Here is a 17,090-nt window from a genome sequence, read left to right as displayed (position 1 = left end):
CAACCAACTAGAGGAGAGGCCAATCCAGCCTACCAGACCGCCCACACAGTCAGCCTGCCACAAGAGAAGGACCCACACAGCCCTCACAGGGAAACCTCGAGAGCATACAGGCTGGGGACAACACAGGACATCTTGCACAGAACAGTGTCTCCAAGGCCAAGATATGTATTAACCTACCAGACATGTGAAAGTATAAACAGCAACTTAGGCAAAATGAGGTGACAGAGAAACACGTTCCAATGAAGGACCACGATACAACCCCAGAAGAACGTAGTGAAGCGGAAACAGGCAATTCACCCAAAAGAGAGTTCGGGGTGATGACTGTAAAGATGATCAAAGAACTGAGGAGAACAATGGATGCACAGAACAAGAAGTTAAAAACATTTAGCAAAGAGAAAGTCTGTATGTAAAAAGACAGAGATGAAGAATCCAATAGCTGAAATGAAAAATACACTGGAAGGAAAACCACAGTTCTAAAAGACACATGCACCCCAATGTTCACTGCAGCAGTATTCACAACAGCCAGGACACGGAAGCAACCTGGAGGTACGTTTACTAATGAACGGATAAAGAAGACGTGATACACATATACAGTGGAATATTACTCAGCCATAAAAAGGAATGAATTTGAGTTGGATTTAGTGAGGTGGACGAACCTAGAGCCTCTTATACGGAGGACAGTAAGTCAGAAAAACATATATCACATATTAACACACACAGAGGGAATCGACTAGGTTGGTGCAAGAGTAATTTCAGTTTTGCATTGTTGAAGTTTGCCATTAGATATTAGGATACCTCGTATAAAGGTGGTTATGTTATAGATCATTTTAATGCACAATGTACAATTCTTGCTTTATGCTTTTTGCTAATGAATTATTACTTGCTGTTTATTTTATATGTATTTTAGACCTACAGTAATGATGTTAGGCAAACAGCAAAATTGAGCAATTTTCTTACTTGCATTTAAAATGGGTTATAAAGCAGCGGAGACAACTTGCAACATCAACAATGCATCCGGACCAGGAACTGCTAATCAACATACACTGCAGTGGTGGTTCAAGAAGTTCTGCAAAGGAGACGAGAGTCTTGAAGATGAGAAGCGTGGTGGCTGGCCGTTAGAAGTTGACAACGATCAACTGAGAGGATCATCAAAGCTTAATAAGTGGATGCCTCATAAGCTGACAACAAATTTTTAAAAAATCATTTTTTAGAGTGTCACCTTCTCTTATTCTATGCAACAATGAATCAATTCTCGATCTGACTGTGACGTGTGATGAAAAGTGCATTTTATACGACAACCAGCTCAGTGGCTGGACCAAGAAGAAGCTCCAAAGCACTTCCCAAAGCCAAACTTGCACCAAAAAATGGGCCATGGTCTCTGTTTGGTGGTCTAATGCCCGTCTGACCCACTGCAGCTTCCTGAATCCCGGTGAAACCATTACATCTGAGAAGTACGCTCAGCAAACCAGGGAGATGCACAGAAAACTGCAACGCCTGCTGTTGGCACGGGGCAACGGAACGGAACCCACCCTCCTCCACAACGCCCGACCGCAGGGCACATGAGGGACACGGCACAAGGTGAACGGACTGTGCCTCAAAGTTTTGCCTCGTCTACCATATTCACCGGACCTCTCACCAACTGACTACCACTTCTTCAAGCATCTCAACAACTTTTTGCAGGGAAAATGCTTCCACAACCAGGAGGATCCAGAAAATGCTTTCCAAGAGTTCATCGTATCTGGAAGCACAGATTTTTTTTTTTTAATGCTACAGGAATAAACAAACATTTCTCATTTGCAAAAATGTGTTGATTGTCATGGTTCCTATTTTGACTAGATAAGATGTGTTTGAGCCTAGTTATGATGATTTAACATTCAGGACCTGAAACCATAATTACTTCTGCACCAACCAAACGGAAAGATCGTGCTGATGAACTTGGAAGAGAACGGACATGTGGGCGCAGTGGGGAGCTGAGGGTGGGACGAGCCCAGAGAGCAGCCTTGACACACATGCATCACCACGTGTGCAACAGTAGGAAGCTGCTCCATAACACAGGGAGCCCAACCGGGCACTCTACGGTGACCTAGGGGGTAGGATTGGGGGTGGGGGTGGCGCGGTGGAGGCTCAAAAGGAAGAGGACATACACATAATCATGAGAGAGTCACATCATATGGCAGAAACCAACACACTGTAAAGCAATTTTCTACCAATTAATTTTTTTAATTTTTAAAAAGAAAAATATATTAGAAGGAATCAACAGTAGATTAAAACATACAGAAAAATGGATCACATTTCTGACCACTGAACAGAAAAATTTTTTTAAATGAAGACAGTTTAAGGGACCTCTGGGACAGTATCAAGAACACTAATATTCACACTATAGGGGTCCTACAAGAAGAGAAATTGAAAAAAAAAAAGGGGGGGAGTGTTGAACATATCTGAAGAAATAATAGCTGAAAACTTCTGTAAACTGGGAAAAGAAACACTTATCCAAGTTCAGGAAGGGCAGAGAGTTCCACACAGGATAAACCCAAAGAAGAACACGCCAAGACACATTGTAATTAAAGTGACAAAAAATAAAGAGAGAATCTTAAAAGCAGCAAGAGTAAAGCAGGGGCACTCCCATAAGGTTATCACCTGATTTTTCAGCAGAAACTCTGCCACCCAGAAGAGTGATATATTTTAAATGATGAAATTGAAGAACACAACCAAGAATATCCAGCAAGGCTCTCCTTCAGATTTGATAGAAAGATCAAAAGTTTTATCAACAAGCAAAAGTTAAAAGAGTTCAGTCCCACCAAACCAGCTTTATATTAAATACTAAGGAACCACTCTAGGTGAAAAAAGAAAGGCCCCAATTGGAAACATGAAAACTACAAAATGAAAAAGGTCATTGGTAAAGGCACACTTACAGTCAAGGTAGGGAATCAACCGTGCACAAAGTGAGAAGGAAGGTTAAAAAACAAAAACAGTAAAATCATCTATATCAAAACCCCTTAAGCAGTTAAGGGATATACAAAACAATTAAATGAAAGGTATGATATAAAAAAACAGTAATCATGAGGGTTTTTAAAAATGCATTTGAAATTAAGAGATCAGCAAATTGAAATAATCACATATATATAAGACTGCTGTATTTTAAAAAACCTCTCAATAATCACAAACCAAAAAACCTAATACACACACACACACACACGCGCGCACAAAGAAAAAGGGACCTCTGGTGGTCCAGTGGTTAAGAATCCCTCTTGCAATGCAGGGGACACTAGTTTGATCCCTGGTCAGGGAACTACGATCCTACATGCTTGCAGAGCAGCTAAGCCCACGTGGCACTATTGAGCCTGTGCACTCTGCAGCCCGTGTGCCCCAAATAGAGAGCCTGTACGCCACAACTACTGGGCCTGTGTGCCACAACTAGGAAGTCCGTGCAGGGCAACAAGAGACTCCACGTGATGCAGAGGAGATCCTGCATGCCACAACTAAGACCCAGTGCAGCCAAATAAATAAATATTTTTTAAAGAAAAAATCCAAACATAACACTAAAGATAGTCATCAAATAACAAGAACAAACGGAAAAGATAAAAACCACCCCCAAATAATGAACAAAATGGCAGTAAGAACATATGCATCAATAATGACCTTAACTGCAACAGACTGTATGTTCCAATCCAGACACAGAGGGGCCGAATGGATACAAAAACAAGACCCTTATTTATGCTGCCTACAGGAGACTCACTTCAGGTGTAAAGACACACAAAGACCGAAAGTGAGGGGACAGAAAAGGTATTCCATGCAAACAGAAATCAAAACAAAGCTGGAGCAGCAATACTTACACGGGGCAAAACAAATTTCCTCAAAATAGACACTGTTACAAAGACAAAGAGGGATACTACATAATGAGCAAGGAATCAACCCAGGAACAAAATAGTGGTTCAGCTGGTAAAGAATCTGCCTGCTATGCAGGAGACGTGGGTTTGATCCCTGGGTTGGGAAGATCCCCTGGAGAAGGGAAAGGCTACCCCCTCCAGTATTCTGGCCTGGAGAATTCCACGGGGTCACAAAGAGTCGGACACGACTGAGAAACTTTTACGTCAAACTTCATAAATATTTATGTTCCCAACATAGGAGCACCTTTATACATAAGGCAAATATTAGCAAACACAAAAAAGGAAATCAACAGTAACATAATAATAGTAGGGAACTTTAACACCCCATGTATATCAATGATCACCCAGAGAGAAAATCAATAAGGAAACACTGGCCTTAAATGACATATTAGACGTGATAGACTTAACTGATAGATACAGAGCATTCCACCCAAAAGCAGCAGAATATACACAGTCTTTCAAGTGCACATGGGACATCCAGGATAGACCACATGTTACGGCCATAAAACAAGCATCAGTAAATTTAAGAAAACTGAGATAACATCAAGTATCTTTTCCAACCACAATGCTACGAGACTAGAAATCAACTATAAGGAATTAAAAAACACACACACACGGAGGTTAAGCAACATGCTATGAAAGAACCAATGGATCATTAAAGAAAACAAAGAGAAAATCAAAAATATCTAGGGACAAATGAAAATACAAACACAAAGATCCAAAACCTATGGGATGCACCAAAAGCAGTTCTAAGAGGGAAATTTAAAGCAACGCAAGTTTGCCTCAGGAAACAAGAAAAACCCCAAGCAACCTAACCTTACACCTAGAGGAGCTAGAAAACAAGGAATGAACAGAATGCAAAGTTAGTAGAAGGAAAGAAACCATGACGATCACAGCGGAAATAAATAAAATAGGCTTCAGAAAATCAGAAAAGACCAACATAACTAAAATCTGGTTCTTTGCAAATGTAAATAAAATTGATAAACCTTTAGCCAAATTCATCAAGAAAAAAAAATCAATAAATCAGAAATGAAAAAGAAGTTAACAAATGATACCACGGAAATGCAAAAGATCATAAGAGGCTAATACAATAACTATATGCCAATAAAATGAAAAACCGGGAAGAAATGGTCAAATTCTTATAAATGTACAATCTCCCAAGACTGAACAGGAAGAAACAGAAAATATGAATAGACAAGTTACCAGTAATGCGACTGAATCAGTAATTGAGAAATTATCAACAAGCTAAAGTCCAGACCAGGGAATTCCCAGTGGTCCAGTGGTTAGGTCTGTGCTTTCACTGCCAAGGCCTAGGTTCAAACCCTTGTTAGATAGCTAAGTTCCCACAAGCCACATGGTGCAGCGGGAGGCTATGAAGTCCAGGAATAGACCGCTTCATAGGTGAATTTTACAAAGCGTTTAGGGAAAAGTTTACTAACACCTATCCTTAAACAATTCTCACACACACACGCACACACACAACATGCAGAGGAAAGAACAATCACAAACTCATTCTATGAGGCACTCATCACCCTGATACTAGAACCAAAGACAGTAAAAAAGAAACGCACAGGCCAGTATCACTGATGAACATAAACGCAAGAATCTTCAACACAACATCAGCAAACTGATTCCAACAATACACCGAAAGAATCATAAACCATAATCAAGTGGGACTTATCCCAGGGATGTAAGGATTTTTCAATATCTGAAAAATCAATGTAATACACCACATTAAGGAGCTGAAGAATAAAAACTGTATGATTATTGCAATAATCACAGGAAAAGCTTTGGACAAAATTCAACATTAATTTATGATCAAAATTCCCCAGAAAGTGGGCATAGAGGGAACATACATCAACATAAAAAAGGCCACATAAGACAAATCCACAGTTAACATCATGCTCAATGGTGAAAAGCTGAAAACATTTTCTTTAAGATCAGAAACAAAACACAGATGCCCACTCTCAATACTTTTATTCAACAGAGTATTGGAAATTCTAGCCACATCAATCAGACAAGAAAAAGAAATATATCCAAAACGGTAAGGAAGAAATAAAATTGTCACTGTCTGCAGATTACATGATACTATATGTAGAAAATCTGAAAGATGCCACCAGAAAACAACTAAAGCTTATCAATGAATCTTGTAAATCTGCAGAATACAAACAAGATATAGAAATTTGTTGCATTTCTATGCACTAACAAACTATAAAAGAAGTTAAGGAAACAATCACCTTTACCATCACATTAAAAAAAAATTAGGTAACTATGAATAAACCTAAGGAGGTAAAAGAGCTGTACTTGGAAAGTCTATAAAAGACTATAAAAATATAAGAAGAAACTGAAGACAACAGAAAGAGATGAAAAAATATATCGTGTTTTATATAGGCAGAATTAGTACTGGTAAAGTGACCACACTACACAAGGCAATCTGCAGACTGGATGCAGTCCCTATCAAAATATATCAGGGGATTTTTCATAGAACTGCAACAAATCATCTCAGAACTCGTACGGAAACATACACAGACAAATAGCCAAAACCATCCTGGGAAAGAACAGAACTGGAGGATTCAAGCTCCCTCACTTCTGACGATACTACTAAGCTCTCAGTACAATCATCAGAACAGTTCAGCACTGGCAGGAAAACATACACACAGATCAATGGGACAGAAAAGGAACCCAGAAATAAACCCACACACATAGGGGTCAATTAATCTACGACAAAGGAAGAACATACCATGGGGAAAAAGATAGTGTCCTCAATAAACGGTGCTGAGAAAAGTGGACAGCCACCTGCAAGAGAATGAAGGTGGACCCCTGTCCTACACCATGCACAAAGATTAACTTAGAATGGACGGTACGCTTCAAATGTAAGATTTGAAAAAAACTCCTAGGAAAAAATAAAACTCCTAGAAATTAAAAAAAAAAAAAGACTGTAAGCTCCTTGACATAAGTTATGGAGATGATTTTGGACTTGACACCAAAAGATAAGGCCACGAAAGCAAAAACTACATCAGACCATGTCAAACTAAAATGCTTCTGTGCAGCAAAGAAAACCACCAACAAACTAAAAATACAATCTATGAATGATTCTGCTAGACATATGTAATAAGTCAATATCCAACAAGAAATCTAATGAAAAAATGGGCAGAGGATCTATACGGAAGTCTTTCCAAAGACATACATATGGACAACAAGTACATGAAAAGCCCTCAACATCATTAATCATCAGGGAAATATTGATACAAATCAAAATGACATACCACCTATCAGAATGGATATTATTAAAGAGACAACAAATAACAAGCAGTGAGAATGTGGAGGAAAGGGAACCTTCATGCAGTTGGTGGGAATCTAAACTGATGCAGTCACTGTGGAAAACAGTATGGAGTTTCCCAAAAAATTAAAAATAGGGCTACCCTATGATCCAAGAATTCCAATTTTAGGTATTTTTCTGAAGAAAACAAAAACAATAATTTGAAGAGATAGGGGCTCCTGTGAACAATAATTTGAAGAGATAAGGGCTCCTGTGTTCATTGAAGCATTATTTACAAAAGTAAAGATATGTAAATAGGTTGCCTATTGATAAATGAATAGATAAGGAAAATATGACAGATATATACAATGGAATATTATTCGGATTCGGCCATTTAAAAAAAGGAAATTTTGACACTTGCAACAACACGGAAGGATTTTGAGGGCACTATGCCAATTGAATGGAGAAGGAAATGGCAACCCGCTCCAGTGTTCTTGCCTGGAGAATCCCAGGGACGGCGGAGCCTGGTGGGCGGCCGTCTATGGGGTTGCACAGAGTCGGACACGACTGAAGTGACTTAGCAGCAGCAGCACTATGCCAATTGAAACGTCACACAGTGAAAGACAAGTACTTTGAAAGATAAATGATCTGACTTATGTGCGTAATCTTTTTTAAAAAATGAACTCATAGATAACAGATTTATGATTCCAGAGATGGAGAACGAGAGGGTGGACAAAATAGCCGAAGACAGTCAAAAGGCACAAATTTCCAGTTACAAAATGAATAAATCCTGGGCATGTAACATACAGCATGGTAACTATAGTTAACAATACTGTCTGGCATATCTGAAAGGGCTAGGAGAATAGATCTTTAAAATTCTCATCACAAGGCAAAAATTCTTCAACTATGTATGGGGACAGATGTTAACTAGCCCTGTTACGGTGATCATTTTGCAAAATACACAAATTTCAGATGATTACGTTGTACAACTTTAATACGCTATTATGTCAATTATACCTGAATCTTTTTAAAATACAGTCATTTACCTCCATAAAGAAAAGTTCCTCCTTCAATTAGGCTGCTTAGAGTGAAGGTAGCGGGCACTGAATCTTTTTAATTTCTAGTTGATCTGGGTCTCAATTTTATTATAGCACTAGTTAGATTCAGTTCAAGACTGGCTTTAAATCTTTTTTAGGGTGCAATCAGAAATGCACCTTCAGGAGAAGTTGGGATCTGAGCACTGGTAAACTTCACAGATCTCTCTGAGCTTTACAACCCAGGTGCTGGCTTTCTGAAAGCTGAGAGCACTGTCTGTTTCACACTCCGGCTGTCAGCCGGGGAGCTGGCTCTGCTGTGGCACCCTCTGCTGTCCGTGCCTTATGGAGATCTCTCTGTCTGCCACCGCAAAGCCTGCTGCCTCCCTGACTGAAAGCCTGGATAGCCACAGAGAGACATTCCTCAGCTCCCCTGCCATGGCCCTGTCCGTGGTAGCCCTGCCCTGCACTTGGGGAAAGCCCCTAGCGCCTCAGCGAGACTGTTGATTCTCCTGGCCTTCAGCAGGCATCGCCCACCTCAGGAAGGTCCTGCACTCTCTTCCCTGGGCCCCGTTATCCAGCGCATGTCTATATCCATGTACTCAGGGAAGACCCAAGGGAAAGAGAGGTAGGTGCAGCGTGCTCTGTGGCTGGGGCTCCTCAGGATTCCAACAGTCACTCCAGCCCACGAGCAGTCAGCAAAAGTTGACTGATTTTTCCAAGAGCTGTCTGTAGCAGACTCTTCCTCCTCCTGCTGACCCCTCCACACATGAAAGTATCTATGTGTCTCCTTTTTTCTGGGAAGGGCACGTTACATCCTGAATTTAATTCATGTACATTTCTTTGTGACCTCAGCTCTCTAGATGGTTTTTAAAGAACTGCAATCTTCTAGCTTCTCAACCTTTTCCCGTCATTAGGGTAGAAACAGCAATGTCTAGTTTTTGCAACTTTCAACATCCTAACAGTGGAAGTCTTTATTATCTGTTCTGATAGAAGAAAGACTTGGAGCAGATAAATGACTTACCCAAGGTTTAGAACTAAAAAAAAAAAGAAAAACTATAATATAAACTTGTATCTCCAGACTCCAGGTCAAGGGTTCTTTGTACTGGAGAATCAGTAGTAAAGGCTATTTAACTCTGTGGCAGGCAATCGATCTCTCGGCATTTCTAGTTTGTACAATGAAAGGATTGTACTAAAAAAACTCAAAAAGTCTCTTCCAAATCTAAAACTTCAAGATTCAATTCAGGTTGCGTTTTAAAAATACCCCACTGTTTCTGAAAACATAACTGTGTGTCTCTAGATGTCTTTCACTTTAGATGTTTAATAAGGATCACGAATTTATCAAGCCCAAAACCAACTCCCTTCTTCATCCCTTGCTGAATTTACTCCCCGCCAGCCTTCCTCTCAGCAAATGACAACGTGTTACTATTGCTCAGACTCCAATCACTGAACCATTCTTCACTTGCTTTTCTATTGCACAGCCAACCCCACGGATGGCTGAACCTAACAAGGCTTTCTCTGGTTTCCTTTGTCCCTGCCCCTTCTCCCCTCACTCCTTCCTCGCGCACAGCTCCCACCTAGCAGACCGAATGGTCCTCTCATGAAACGCAAAGTCATGCCCTGCCGTTCTCCCCAAACTCTGCCAAGCACCTCCTCTCCCCTCAAATGGAAGGCAAACGCCTTTAAATGGTTCGTCTTGCGCAGTCTGGTCTCCCTGACTAACCTGGCTTTCCCTCTTGCCAACACTCCAGGTTTTCCTTGCTGCTCCTCCGATACACCAGGCGGTGCCTCGGGCCCTCTGCATTTGCACTCCTTCCTGGAATGGTCTTTCTCCTAGGCATTCACGTGACACACCCTCTGCTCACGTGTCACCTGATCAGAGACACCTTCCCTTCCACCCACAGAAAGAGTAAGTTCCGGGACTTCCCTGGCGGCCCAGTGGCTAGGACTCCCAGTTCCTAATGCAGGGGGCCCGGGTGTGATCCCTGGTCAGGGAACCAGATCTCACACGCTACAAATAAGAGTTAGCTTGTCCCAACTAAAGATCCTGCATGCTGCAACTAAGACCCAGCACGGCCAAATAAGTATTTTTTTTTTTAAAAGCAATTCTTCCCTCCTCTCATCCACTCATCCATCCTCAAAACTTCCTCTTATTCAGCTTTTTCTCCAAAGCCCTTCTCACCACCTTATCTATACGCTTATTATCTGTCCTCCCACCACGGGAATGTAAACTCCATGAGGCCAGAGCCTCTTCTGTTCCATTCACGGTTGTATAGCCACTGCCTAGAAGAGACTGGCACATACTGAGATACACAAATATCTGTTGGACAGAAAACCATGGGACAGAAAACTTAATGGAAAGACACAATTACAGGGGCAGCACTGAGAACTGGAAAAGGCACACGCCGGGTACCAGGCACAATCTCTAGTCTGGGAAGAAGCCACGGTGCAGTGCTCTGAATGCCACACTTTAGAGGCAGATTGTTTGAGTTCAGATCCCGGCTGTCACTCACCAACTATGTGACCTGGGGCAAACTGCCTAAACAATTGGGCCTATTAAGTGAGTACAATGATGTCAATCTCACAGGGATGGTGGAAGGGTTAAGTGAGATAAATGTGAAGTGATCAGCCTAAAAATGAACACAGTGGAAGGGCTCTATGAAAGGGAGTTATTGTTACGATTACTAAAAATTATGTACCCTCTCACCCTAGTGCAGCCAAAAAGGAGACTCGTTTTGCCCAGAGTAGGAAAATTAATAAGAGAAAAACTTGTCATGATCTATTAACAAAGATCTCATTATATAAGCTCTCTTAACTATACCATGTGATAGCAAAGAGACCAAAAGTGTTGGTAAAATAAAATATACTTTATTCTGCTTCTCAACACCTCTGAGAAGTCTTAACCACAAGCAAATACAGAAAGACCGACATTGGGAGAACTCCAAATGAAATCAATTAAAATGGGAAAATTCTATGATACAATGCTGTTTTATATTTCCAAAAAAATAAATCGGCCTTACAAGCTACAGAGGAACGCAGTTAACAAAAGCCTGATGACAACAGGTAATCGAACATATATTTTGATCCACACGAATTAAAGTTTAAAGCTTTTTGATGTCTTTTTTTTTAAAACAATTTTAGAATATACAACTAAAATAAATGAAAACTATGCTGGGAGATTGAAGGTAGGAGGAGAAGGGGATGACAGAGGATGAGATGGTTGGATGACATCACCAACTCGATGGACACGAGCCTGAGCAAGCTCCGGGAATTGGTGATGGACAGGGAAGCCCAGCATGCTGCGGTCCATGGGGTTGCAAAGAGTTGGACACCACCGCGTGACTGAACTGAATGGATTACTAGGGAAAAAAACCTCAGAAAACAAAATTTTACTTTTAAAAATAGTCTCATCTTTCAAGTCTAATAGCTTTATGTTAAAAGCTAGTCTTATAACAATGTTTTCTTAGGTCAGTCTCCCAAGGCAATAGAAATAAAAACATAAATAAACAAATGAGACCTAATCAAATTCAACAAGCTTTTGCACAGCCAAGGAACCATAAGCCAAATGAAAAGACAACCTATGGAACAAGAGAAAACATCTGCAAATGCTGCAGCCAACAAGGGCTTAATCACCCAAACACACAAACAGCTGATACAGCTCAACAACAAAAACACAGACAACCCAATGAAAACTGGGCAAAAGACCTTAACAGACATTTCTCCAAAGAAGACATACAAATGGCCAATAGACACATGAAAAGATGCTCAATACTGTTAATTATAAATGCAAACCAAAAAATACAACAAGGTATCAACTCATACAGGTCAGAACGGCCATCATCAAAACATCTACAAATAACAAATGGTGGAGAAGGTGTGGAGAAAAGGAAACCCTCCTACACTGTTGGAGAAAATGTAAGTTGATGTAGCCACTATGGAAAACAGTATGGATTTCTCCTCATAAAACTAAAAAGAGAATTACCATATAATCCGAAAATCCCACTTCCTGGGCATATACCCGGATAAAACTGTAATTCAAAAGATATATGCTCCGCTATGTTCATAGCAGCATTATTTACAGTAGCCAAGACCCAGAAACACCCTCAACATCCATTTATAGGTCAATGGATAAAGAAGGTATGGTACATATATACAACGGACTACCAACCAGTCATAGCAAAGAATGAAATCATGCCACTTCAGCAACATGGACGGAACAGAACAAACTTGTGGATGCCACCGGGAAGGGGCTGAGGGAGGGCTGGGGTTAGCAGATGTATGCTTATTTACACAGAACGGATAAACAACAGGTCCTACAGTACAGCACCGGCAACTGTATCCAGTCTCCTGGGATCAACCATAACGAAAAAGAATATTTAAAAAAAGGATGTGTGTGTGTGTGTGTATAACTGAGTCACACTGCTGTACAGCAGAGACTGGCACAACACTGTCAATCAACTACACTTCAATTAAAATTTAAAAAAACACTCTCAGACATAAATCACAGCAGGATCCTCAATGATCCACCTCCCAGAATTCTGGAAATAAAAGCAAAAATAAACAAATGGGATCTAATTAAAATTAAAAGCTTCTGCACAACAAAGGAAAATAAAAGCAAGGTGAAAAGACAGCCTTCTGAATGGGAGAAAATAATAGCAAATGAAGCAACTGACAAACAACTAATCTCAAAAATATACAAGCAACTTCTGCAGCTCAATTCCAGAAAAATAAACGACCCAATCAAAAAATGGGCCAAAGAACTAAATAGACATTTCTCCAAAGAAGACATACGGATGGCTAACAAACACATGAAAAGATGCTCAACATCACTCATTATTAGAGAAATGCAAATCAAAACCACAATGAGGTACCACTTCACACCAGTCAGAATGGCTGCGATCCAAAAATCTGCAAGCAATAAATGCTGGAGAGGGTGTAGAGAAAAGGGAACCCTCCTACACTGTTGGTGGGAATGCAAACTAGTACAGCCACTATGGAGAACAGTGTGGAGATTCCTTAAAAATTGCAAATAGAACTACCTTATGACCCAGCAATCCCACTGCTGGGCATACACACCGAGGAAACCAGAATGGAAAGAGACACATGTACCCCAATGTTCATCGCAGCACTGTTTATAATAGCCAGGACATGGAAACAACCTAGATGTCCATCAGCAGATGAATGGATAAGAAAGCTGTGGTACATATACACAATGGAGTATTACTCAGCCGTTAAAAAGAATTCATTTGAATCAGTTCTGATGAGATGGATGAAACTGGAGCCAATTATACAGAGTGAAGTAAGCCAGAAAGAAAAACACCAATACAGTATACTAACACATATATATGGAATTTAGGAAGATGGCAATGACAACCCTGTATGCAAGACAGGAAAAAAGACACAGATGTGTATAACGGACTTTTGGACTCAGAGGGAGAGGGAGAGGGTGGGATGATTTGGGAGAATGGGAATTCTAACATGTATACTATCACATAAGAATTGAATCGCCAGTCCATGTCTGACGTAGGGTGCAGCATGCTTGGGGCTGGTGCATGGGGATGACCCAGAGAGATGTTGTGGGGAGGGAGGTGGGGGGGGGGTCATGTTTGGGAACGCATGTAAGAATTAAAGATTTTAAAATTTAAAAATAAAAAAAAAATTTTTTTTTTAATTTAAAAAAAGAAAAAAAAAAGCCAGTCTTTGTGATTCACAGAAAGCAGGTGCCAATTCCTGAACACAAACTGAAATGACAGGAGAAACTTTAAAATGCTATTACAGCCATGAGTATGAACCCTAATCCAATAATCTGTCATCATTGATTCCTGTTCATTTCCTGTGTGAAAGAGAAAAGGCAGAGCAGAGAAGGCTAGGCATGCCTACTCTGTTCAACAGTGTGCAGCCGAGTGTCAAGATCAAAAGACAAATACTCATAAGTGTGCAAGACATTAAAATCCAGATAAGGGAGAAAACTCATCTCCTAACAGAAAAATAGCACATATGTGGAGGGAACATATAGCAGGCACCATACATGATAGCATAATCCAACATTTACATCAGCAGGCTCTGAGACAAGGGGCCTGGCTTTGAAACCTGCACTGGGTGACTAGGGCAAGTCACTTTGCCTCTCTGCGCCTCATTTCCTCATCTCTAAAATGTGGAAACGGTATTTTCCGCGTAAGGTTGTTGTGATGGTTACCTAAGACACACGGGGTGCTTATAAAAATGTCTCATGCATAAAATGTACACAATAAACGTCAGCTGTCATTTATCATTCAAAGGCAATAGAAACAAGTGGCTTAACTGAATTCTTTTTTCTTTCTTTTTTTCTGCACGGCATGTGGGTCTTAGGGCTTTTCAGGTGGCTTAGCAGGAAGGAATCCACCTGCCAATGCCAGAGAAATGGGTTGAATCCCTGTGTCGGGAAGATCGCCTGCAGAAGGAAATGGCAACCCACTCCAGTATTCTTGCCTGGAGAATCCCAGGGATAGAGGGGCGTGGTGGGCTACAGTTCATGGGGTCAAAACTGAGCGACTAAACAACTTCTTAGGTCCTCGACCAGAGATCAAACCCACATCTCCTGCACTGGAAGCCATGGAGTCTTAATCACCAGACTGCCAGGGAAGCCCCTGAAGAAAAATTCACGTGCAGCGCCATAAATATCAAATGCTAAAGCCGTATGTTTAGATTCAAGCATTTAAGGAAGGGTAATGTTAATATCTGGAATAGATTTGGGGGACTATAAAAGCAGCCTCCTTATCCTCCCTCTACACTAACCACTCACTCCCCTTTCACCCTGGAGCCTAGGCATCAGGTTACCACTCACTTAAATTCCTCCCATGAATTAAATTCTTAATGCTTAAAGATAAAAACCAAAGCATTTCTAAGTTTGGCAAAGCAACCAGTAGTACACAAGTACAAGATGCTTTCAGAGTACATAAAACTCTAAAGTTTACAACAGTGACTCAAGGTGTGGGTCAGGATGGAACAGGCGGACGAAAAAGAAGGAAAGGAAACCGGACAACGGGAGAAAACTGTGAAACTCTAACTCCCTAATGTTCTTTCCCCTTGCTAGAATTGTAAGAGCTTTTCTCACAGATTACATGTAAAAAGCAAGATGCCGCAACATTTACAACACTTAGCTTTTTATAACTTCATTTCCTGAAACTCTCCTAGCTCCATTAATTTTCACTTAAAGCAACTCAGAATTTAAAACATGCAGGGACTAAAGAAAGCATTGCTGTTATTTGTGGGTGATGGGTATTCTTTTCCCTGCTATCAACAGGTCACACAGCTGGCAGTCGTTCTTCTGGGGTCAACCAGATACACATCATTCACGTTCTCCTACTAGCGTAGTTACTAAGACAAGACAGAGCCAGCCAGGATTCTAAAGGGCAGCGTCTCTCTCCAGAAGCCTGACCGGCACTTGGGGAGCACCGGGCACTCTCAGTTTAGCACCTCTTCCACTAACCCCTGCAGGTAAGCAGCAAATCTAGGTAACACTACCAACAGTTACAAAAACTGTTTTTCAGAACTAAGCGTTTTCCTATCACCCACCCCCACACCCTCTCGCAAATACACCAAAGGTGTGTCTCCAAGCAGAAAATCCAGCTCTGCTCTTCTTTCACACCCTTTGCAGGCTTCTGGAGAATTCACACCTTCGATTGGCAATTCCCTAAATCTTGCCTATTCAAGCCAATACCTGAGCCGAATCTTCGGGTTAGGTCTTAAACGAGCTTAATGGGGTCCAGGTGGGATGCCCACTCAGTCTCAAGTTTATTGAATAAAGGTAATAATTTAAAGGGTTTACCACGCACTAATTAGGAATTAAATCCCCGAGTGAGGGTGCTGCACTCAGAAAAAAACACCACCTTAATGCCCCATTTTTCAAAAAGGAGTGAGGAATCTCCAAAATTACAAATTCAAATTTCCACATGCTATAGAAACCTGTCAGAATGATGAATTTCAAAGAGATACCTATTTGTACATAATTGCATAGAAATAGGACAGGAAGCACGCAGACTGAAATAGTGTTAATAGGACTATACATGCTAGATGATATTCATACATATCCTTTTTTTTTCCCCCAACCACACCCTCTCTGAGTGGCTTATCAGGCTCGCTAGGGCGAAACAGCATTACGCTGTCCGGCGGCCGGCCGGGTCTGGGTCCCCGCAGTGACCCCGGCACTCTCGGCAGGACGCCGCTCCCGGGCAGCGGGCGGGCGTTCCGCCTGCCCCAGGGTTCCCCCTCCCGGGGGCCCGCCCAGCCCTGCCCTGCCCGGCAGCCCCGCAGGCCGCGGCCCGGCCTTTCGGCGACCCCGGCGCCGCCCGCCCAGACCAGCAGGCGGCCGCGCGGAGACACAGCTCGGGCAGGGAAGGGCCTGGTGGCCGGGCTGCGAGGGCCCTAAACTCACCATGGCCGAAGAGCCGCGAGCGCGCCCACAGCCCAGAGTCACAAGGCGCCGGCAACGCCCGTTGTCCTGGTGACGACAGCTGGGCGCCCCGCCCCGTCCCCTAGGTGGGCTCGGAGGCGGCTATTGGCTGCCGGTGAGCACGTGACGTTAAGGGGCGGGGCCTTTGGACCGCCCCTTCGTGCCCCCAAGCCTCGGTCTTGGGCGGGGGGCCTCACTGCCTTTGCTCCTTTGCATATGGTACCTCAACATCCTAATCACCTTGATATCCCTCATCTTACAGATAAACCAGCCTCAGACTGCTGGGAAAGACTTTTATAAATTTATCCTATTTAAGTAACACATTAACACATTATTTTTGGAGACACTTTAAACAAAAACGAATTAAGAATAAAACCACAGCCAAATCCCAACACCTGATGTAACCACTGTTTTTTCTAGTCTATCTGCTTCCAAGCCTATCTGCATTCCAACAAAATATATATTATAGTATGCTGTAT

The 17,090-nt window shown here is 41.8% G+C and overlaps 1 protein-coding gene across 7 annotated transcripts in view; it reads right to left on the bottom strand.

Annotated features, from left to right (window-relative positions):
- FBXL2 (F-box and leucine rich repeat protein 2) overlaps positions 1-16,640 on the bottom strand; it is a 97,411-nt gene extending 80,771 nt beyond the window's left edge. For 6 of the 7 annotated variants that reach the window (XR_006056987.2, XR_006056988.2, XM_042235787.2 and 3 more), the window contains exon 1: positions 958-10,003. Coding sequence is in view for 5 of the 7 variants with exons in the window: in XM_042235787.2 (XP_042091721.1) it covers positions 958-963 (6 nt within the window). In the remaining 2 variants the exon portion in view is untranslated. Of the gene's footprint in view, positions 1-957; positions 10,004-16,593 lie in introns of those variants that run through there. The other variant, XM_042235786.2, reaches the window with a different exon arrangement.
- Between the last annotated feature and the right edge of the window lie 450 nt (positions 16,641-17,090).

The sequence above is a fragment of the Ovis aries genome, chromosome 19 (genome assembly GCF_016772045.2).
Source record: "Ovis aries strain OAR_USU_Benz2616 breed Rambouillet chromosome 19, ARS-UI_Ramb_v3.0, whole genome shotgun sequence".
NCBI classification, from domain to species: Eukaryota; Metazoa; Chordata; class Mammalia; order Artiodactyla; family Bovidae; genus Ovis; species Ovis aries.
This window is presented reverse-complemented; position numbering and strand designations above follow the sequence as displayed.